Genomic DNA, 8,406 nt, shown 5'->3' on the forward strand with positions numbered 1-8,406 from the left:
CATGTGCAGGCATGGTCTAAGCATACCCAATAGAGCGAAGTGCTCATGCAAATAGGAAAATAAAGCTGTGCATGAGCAGCTTTTGTTCTACTGGGCATTAGCAGACCTTACTAACGCATGCCCAGTATGGAACGCTACTCGGGCAGAAGCGCAGCCACAAAGAGCATATTCGACAAACCCATGTTGAATATGTTTAGAGGGACACAATGCTGGAACAGTGGGGTATAATAGGATCAGGAAAGTCTCTGGATTTTCCAGAGGCTTCCCACTACTGAGGTATCTATTTTTTAATAAAATCTTTGCTTCAGCTATGGTTTAAAGAATGACTTTACATTCAAACAAATATCTCTGGGAGCTAGTATGGTTAGGTGACCCAGCGAGATAGTCCATAGGGAACAGATCTCCAATCACAGCAACGTCTACAACTTGAAGCATTCAAATTCACAGAGTAGTGTGTTCGCATTATTATTACTAAAACCTATCTGAAACCTAGAGGTTCGAAGGGGTGCTGTCCATCCAATCACGTTAGCGTAATTTCTCTATGGACTTTCTCGCTGGGTTACCTAACCATACTAACTTCAATCTCTGAACTATTTATCATCTCTGCCTAATTTACTTTGGAACTGTATACGTAAAATTAACTTTTAACCCCAGTCTGCAGCTGCTATAACTTCCTAGTAAACCTTATGAAAACCATGGGAACAGTGAGCTGCCTGGTGTAATAACTACTCAGATATCTCGTCCGTTTGTGCCTTTTATTTAATAGTCTATGGAAAGCACAATGCTTCTTGCAATGCCTAAGCACACCTACATTCTCCAGTTTTACCACAATGACAAACTCAGGAAGATGCATGCATAGCAGTTGGAGTAATTGGCCCCTTGCAGAGCTCCAGATACATAACATGTCTTTATAATACAACTTGTTCAACTACTTTTAATATATGGAATTGATTTGGAAAGGTTTTTTTTGTGAGGCAAAATACACACAAGGGCCTCAATTCACTAAGCTTTATCAAACACTTTATCAAACGTTTGATAATTTACCTCATGGGTAAAATCTAATTTTGAATTCACTAAGGTGTTATATATTTATCAAATGTTTTATCGATAAAACGTTCAATAAATCTATAACATTTTAGTGAATTCAAAATTAGATTTTACCCATGAGGTAAATTATCAAACGTTTGATAAAGTGTTTGATAAAGCTTAGTGAATTGAGGCCAAGGTGTTTCCTTACCGGCGCTAGACTAGGGGGCCAAGCAGGAAACCTCATAGAAAAAGGTTCTCCAAACACAGCACCTTCTAAGGAAAGACGCATTGTTTTTGCCCAAAAAGTGTGGGCGTACTTTAACACAACCTATCTGAAACCGAGCAGTTTTTGACCACCCAATCATGGTAGCAGAATTTCCATATGAGGTTTACTGCTGGGTCCTCAAAACTAGACTAGCGCCTCCTTACCAGCCCTTCAGGCATTTCACCGGTCACGAATGCCAAATTAATATACACAAGGCTACAGCGGACTCTTGATCATTCTTTTGTTCCAGCCTTCTTCCTTCAGATTACAGTTCTCAAAATGTTACATTGATCGGTCATTTAAACCTCCACCTGGTGCTACAGGTGCAGAACTAACCAATATTTGGAGCTAGCACTTAGGTGACCCAGCGGGAAACCTCACAGGGAAATTTCGCTAATGTGACTGGTTGCTGTTTCAGCAGTTCTCTAATTACAGCTCCTACAACTCTTAAAGGACCACTATCACGAAAAATCATAAAATGTAAAATATATATAAACATATACATATAAGAAGTACATTTCTTCCAGAGAAAAATGAGCCATAAATTACTTTTCGCTTACGTCGCTGTCACTTACAATAAGTAGTAGAAATCTGACAGGTTTTGGATGGCCCATACAGTTGCATTGGATCTAATGGTCCAATAATGCATTTAGATTGATTTTCAAGAGATTTCCAATAGATTTCAGATCTGTTCCTAGTGTGTGGCACACATCAGATAGATTCCTGTCAGGTTAGACTTGACAGGCATCTGACAGAAATCTATCTGATGGTCGAATCTGCTGTAAATCTGAAAGTGTATGGCCACCTTTAGGCCTCTTTCAGACGAACGGCTGACCTGCATGCGTGCAATTTAAAAGCAGCCAGATGGCAGCGGTTGTAGCGCCACGCATGGAAAGCAGCTGAAAGGTGGTGAATTCACTGCCTGTCAGCTGCAAGTCGTAAGAGGCCTAAGGTTTTAGATGGCTAGTAGTAATAACTACGCCCACATTATTCAGCCATTTACAATGCTTCGAGTTGCAGATGGTGCTGTGATTGGAGAACCAATGCGAGCTCCCAACATATACCAGTAAGTCTAAATTATTTAGACTTTACGGAATGGTCTGCAGATAATCCAGTCCTTTTCATGAGATCATCCAACTATCACAAGTGAATATTGGCTCCTGAGAAAACTTTAGAAATACATTTTACATGAAATAGAAATAATATAGCTGTGCCATTTCTGAATTTTATAAAGCCAGATCTCTCAGAATAAGATCAGTCACCAACCAATGTAGCCTTCAATAATGTAGTACAAGTGCCACTCTGATGTGACTGTCACCCACACACCCTGCTGTCACTACTACATAACACAGTCTGGGACTGAGAAGCAAAGAAGCTCCTGACTTCAGACAGAGAATTGCTTCTCTCTCCTGGCTGGAGATGTGATGACAGAACTAACCCCAGCCACGCCCCTTGCCGGTCCATCATCCCAGCGCGTGAACGGTTAATTGTTTCATCCCTAAGTTATTTTTCATTTAATTCTCACCCGTCTGTTTCTCCCGGATAGAGGCCGCCATCTTTCCCCCTCTTCCTCCGCCTCTCCAGGTGACGACACCAGCGGTGACGTGGCAGCCGAAGCCAATTCCTCCCCAAAGAGCCCAGCTGTGTCTCCAAGGCGACCGGAGAGAGCCCGGAACATACTCCAGCCCTCCCCATTGGCTGCCTGTCGGCGCACATATCTAAAACGCGACCGTACTAGTACTCAGATACAGGAAGTGTTTGCGTTCCAGAGAGTATGGGACAGTTTCCCTATGCTTCCATGTCATCACACATGGGTAGATGCCCCGCCCACTCTACCCCACAGGATCTTAATTAGTATAAAAGTTCAACAGTGCTGGCCCCCCCCAGTCTTTTTTTTGTCCTCGACTTTTCTCACCTCACAGGATCGACGTGAGTAGGGCAAGATTTGCCTGATAGTTTTTTTTTTTTCCCCCCTTTTCTCCCCCCTACCTAATTGTTGTTTTTCTACCTCTCCCGTTACAACTATAAATTAGTTGGGGAGTCCCCCCACTCTGCTGGTACTCAGGGGGTTAGGGGGTCGCATCCTATACATAAGGTTTAAATAACCTGTTATTTGCGCCCCCTCGGATGGCATGGGCCGGATCAGTGGTCAGCCCTGGACGCTTTTAGAAAATGCTAAATGCATTGCACCCGCTGGGGGATCCGCTCTCACCTTTTTCTCCCCTATTGCATCCTGGGGTTGCCCGTGTCCCTACGCCAGTCTCCCTCCCTTGGCCTCTCTGGTCTCTCCGGACTTCCGCGCATCCCCGGGCCAGCGTGCGCTCCACGCGTCCACCACTTCCGCGTTCCAGGGTCTCTGCTCGGATTGGGCGCGCGCTGGGCCGGAAGTGGGCGGGGCGGAGATCTCGGCGCATCAAGGATTTAAACTCTGTGGCGGCGTCCGCTCACTGCTATGCTCTGTATTAGCAGGACGCCGCCATGGAGGGAGATTCTCAGCAGCCAGATCGGCAGGAGCGCACGATGCAGCCGGGGACATCCTCTGGGGAAAACCTTGGGACTAATAGGAGTGAGTAGAACGGCAGGTTATCCTGGGAACGTGGGGTAACTTTAGGATGCCTCCTTACCTGTTTTTTCTGTTTCTTCCTTGCAGCTGTTTTAGCTGGCACTATGGATCCTCCAGCTCTTCCAGCAGACCAGCAAAGGGCTCTAAGGTAGGGGGGGGTGGGGGTGAGAAGGTAGGTTCTTAAGCCCTAAAAAGAGGTGGAATAAACACTGATAGTAATTATCTCTTCAGTCCTAGAAAACACCACAAGAAAAAGTCCAGATCCAAATCTAAGACAAGAGGATCTGGAGCATCTACTGAAGATAGAGAAAGGAGTAGGTCTCCGCTCAGAAGCCACCCGTACAGACGCTGCTGGGCATGTGACAAGGAGACTATGCCAGACAAGAATGTATGCAGGTCCTGCTTTGCGGACATGGCAAGACAATCGTCACAGACTCCTATGGATGTGTCACAGATGATAAAGGACGCCGTTCAGGAGTCAATGAAGGAGTATGTAGCCTCACTCCCTTCTCAAGCAGTACCACTTACGGAACAGGCTACACCAGCTAGCGAATCAGAAGAAATTGCTGGGGGTTTCGACTTCGCTCTAGTACAGCCCTACCTACAGGCGGTACGCGAGGCAATTGAATGGGAGAGTTCAGACGACGAACAACCTTCTACTAGCTCTAGAAGACACAAGGAGTATTACTCTCATCTCAAGAAAAAAACAACCTCATTTCCTATGATGGACGAAATTGCGGACATTATTAAAGAGGAATGGGAGAAGCTAGACAAGAAGCCACCCCTGAACAACCGTATGACAAAATTATATCCCATGAAGCCTAAGAATACAAAATCTCTGGATAATCCACCAACAGTTGATGCTTCCGTCACTAGATTGGCAAAGCACATTACGCTACCAAGGGACAACGTGGCATCATTCAAGGACGTAATGGAAAAGAAGATGGACTCTGAACTGAAGAAAATATATACCTTAGCAGGGAGCGCCACGAAACCAGCGGTAGCATTAACCTCAGTGGCAAGAGCTATCAGAGCCTGGACTATAAATATAGAGGAGGCAGTTCGGGCCGACGCTGACAAGGAAGCTATTATAAAGGCGTTAGACGACTTCAACCTAACAGCGGATTACGTGGGCGAGGCAGCCGTAGATATTATCAGATGCACAGCTAGAACTATGGCATCGTCAGTGGTAGCTAAAAGAGCCCTATGGCTAAAATCCTGGTCAGCAGATCAATCGTCGCGTCAAGAGTGGTGTAAGATACCGTACGACGGAGATAATCTGTTTGGTAAAGAGCTGGATAGTGCTATACAGAGGGTAACAGGGGGGAAGTCCGGACTATTACCCCAGGACAGAAAGCCAAGCAGAAGACCTAATTTCCAAACCAATAGATTCCAGCAATCTAGACTCCGTACCGCCAGATCATATAGACCGGGCAGAGAATTTAAGAAGAACTGGCAGAGCAGTCATGCTAATCTCCAAAGAATAACACGCCAGAAAACAACTACATCGACCCCAAACCAACAAAAGTCTTTTTGACAGCAAATCCATCCAAGTATGCCCGGTAGGGGGAAGATTAAAGGAGTTCGGGCATGTTTGGATGAAAGAAATAGACAATCCGTGGGTTACAAGGACGATATCACGGGGTCATCGCTGGACCTTTGCGAAGAAACCTCCCAAAACACACTTTGTTACCACAAGGATTCCAAGAAACAAGGACAAGACAAAAGTACTTATGGATTATATAATTACTCTCCTGGACAAGAGAGCGATAATACCAGTACCAGACGATCAGAGAGGGAAGGGGGTGTACTCCCCACTCTTTTTTGTGCTGAAAAAAACGGGAGACCTGAGACCCGTCCTCGATCTACGCTACTTGAACAAACATATAAAAGTCAAAAGATTCAAGATGGAGACTCTACACTCGATTATCCAAGCAGTAAGGCGATCAGACTGGATGCTATCTGCGGACCTCGAGGACGCCTATTTGCACGTCCCCATCCACTCGAGGTTCCAGAGGTTTCTAAGATTTGCAGTAGGTCCGAGTCACTACCAGTTCACATGCTTGCCTTTTGGAATCTGCACGGCACCACGGACTTTCACCAAAATCCTACTTTCCTTAGTGGCCCTATTAAGAACAAAAGGCCTACGTCTATTCCATTATCTGGACGACCTGCTACTTCTAGCGTCAGACAAAGAGACCCTAATTACTCAGAGAAGAACTCTTCTAGATTCCCTCAGTCACTTCGGATGGAGAATAAATATGGACAAGAGCCAACTGGAACCAACTCAGTCTATGATTTTCCTGGGGGCCCTATTTCAGACGAATCACAACCTAGTGAGTCTTCCTCCAGCGAAAATGACGTTACTGATACAGAGGATAAATCAAGTAATTTCGGTGGACACACTCCGTGCAAGACAATGTGTCAGTCTGTTGGGTTCGATGACATCGACGGTTCAGGTAGTGAGATGGGCACACTGGCACGTGAGGCCATTCCAATGGGGATTCCTGGCCCAATGGAACAAGGAGAGTTGGAATCAGGTGATATATATGACGGCTCTAATGAGGAACAGTCTCTTATGGTGGACGAAGACCGACAACCTGTCCAAGGGACACATGATCGAAGTTATGAACTCGATCACCATTACGACAGATGCCAGCCTTCGAGGGTGGGGAGCACACTGCAACACACTGACAGCACAGGGTCTATGGAAGAATGCAGATCAGCATACCCAGTCGAACATCCTAGAAATAAGAGCAGTATACCAGGCCCTACTAGGTTTTTCTCATTTGACGAAGAACAAGACTGTAGTCCTGCAAATAGACAACAACACGGCTGTCTCCTATATACGGAGGCAGGGGGGAACAAAGAGCTTATCACTTCTTCAAGAGACGGCAATAATCTTTCAGTACGCAGAACAGCATCTCTGGGACATAACAGCTATATATATACCGGGGAAAGAGAACATATTGGCGGACTACTTAAGCAGACACACGTTGAGCAACAACGAGTGGAGCCTGTCTACGGAAGTATACCAATGGGTTTGCAAGCATCTGGGCAGACCCCAACTGGACCTCATGGCGACCCCAGAAAACTCCAAATGCAAACACTTTTACTCCAGGAGGCATTGTGTACAAGCCCTAGCAGTAGATGCACTGACGGCAGACTGGAGCTTTACAACAGCGTACGTCTTCCCCCCGATTCCGCTGATACAACGCTTACTACTGAGACTCTACAAGGAGGACGTGACAATAATAGCAGTAATCCCATACTGGCCGAATCGGCCGTGGTTCCCCCTCCTGTGGGACATGAGGTTACAGTCACCACTTCCTCTCCCATGCAGCAGAGATCTTCTTTCACAGGGAACAGCCCTCCATCCGAATCCCAAGAGGTTGAGTCTCATGGCCTGGCGATTGAGGGGAGGAGGCTGGAGCTGGCAGGATGCTCACAGGAAGTGATTAAAACTATCCTAAGCGCCAGGAAACCCACTACGAACTCCACCTACCAGAGAGTTTGGAACAGGTTCCTTCAACTGTCACGAGAGCTTCAATTTCCACCTACAGAACCAGAACCGCATCATATCCTAGAGTTCATGCAGAGAGGTCTCAATATGGAGTTGGGGTACCACACACTGAAGGTCCACATCTCGGCGCTATCAGCATTGACCGGAAAGCAGTGGGCCATCCATCCGTTGATTAAACAGTTCCTGAAGGGTGTATTAAGGATAAGACCCCCTAAGAAGGCTACTTTTCCAAAATGGGACTTACCATTAGTCCTCGAAGCCTTAACTAAACAACCGTTTTACCCAATACGAGAAAACTCACTATGGAACATAACGTTAAGAACTGTTTTCCTAGTGGCATTGGCCTCAGCCAGGAGGGTGTCAGAGCTACAGGCCTTAGGATGCATGGAACCATACCTGACATTCTTCCCTGACAGAGTACTACTGAGACCAATTCAGGAGTTTATTCCGAAAGTTACATCCACATATCACCTCAATCAGGACTGGACTCTGCCAACATTCATGCAGGAAGAAGGAGAAGAAGTTCACCCACTGGATGTAGGCCAAGCGCTTAAAGGTTACTTAGAACTAACCTCAGATATAAGGAAAACTGAGAGACTATGGGTAATTCCAGCGGGGTATAGAAAGGGTCAGCCGGCCTCGGCAAGAACGATAGCCACCTGGATCGTTAAAACAATTCAGATGGCCTACAAGTCGAGAGGGTTAGACCCCCCTCAACAATTAAATGCTCACTCCACACGAAGTATGTCGACCTCATGGGCAGCTTTAAATAAGGTGCCGGCAGAAAAAGTGTGTCAGGCGGCAAATTGGTCATCAATTAGCACCTTTATGCGCCATTATAGAGTTGACCTGTCTTCACAGTCTACCTTAATGTTTGGAAAAGCTGTACTGGATGATTCACAATATAATAATTAAAGATTGTATTTTGTTTAAGCATCATATCTAGAGTCCCTCCCTTCTTTTTCCTAGTTAGATCCCATGTGTGATGACATGGAAGCATAGGGAAAACGGAAAATTGTTACTTAC

At 45.8% G+C, this 8,406-nt stretch overlaps 1 protein-coding gene across 1 annotated transcript in view; it reads right to left on the reverse strand.

Annotated features, from left to right (window-relative positions):
- SCFD1 (sec1 family domain containing 1) overlaps positions 1-2,955 on the reverse strand; it is a 145,091-nt gene extending 142,136 nt beyond the window's left edge. Inside the window, exon 1 of the mRNA XM_068253884.1 lies at positions 2,820-2,955. Within this exon, the coding sequence (XP_068109985.1) occupies positions 2,820-2,850 (31 nt within the window). The 5' untranslated portion in view covers positions 2,851-2,955. The remainder of the gene's footprint in view (positions 1-2,819) is intronic.
- Between the last annotated feature and the right edge of the window lie 5,451 nt (positions 2,956-8,406).

Source organism: Hyperolius riggenbachi, chromosome 9 (genome assembly GCF_040937935.1).
Source record: "Hyperolius riggenbachi isolate aHypRig1 chromosome 9, aHypRig1.pri, whole genome shotgun sequence".
NCBI lineage: Eukaryota > Metazoa > Chordata > Amphibia > Anura > Hyperoliidae > Hyperolius > Hyperolius riggenbachi.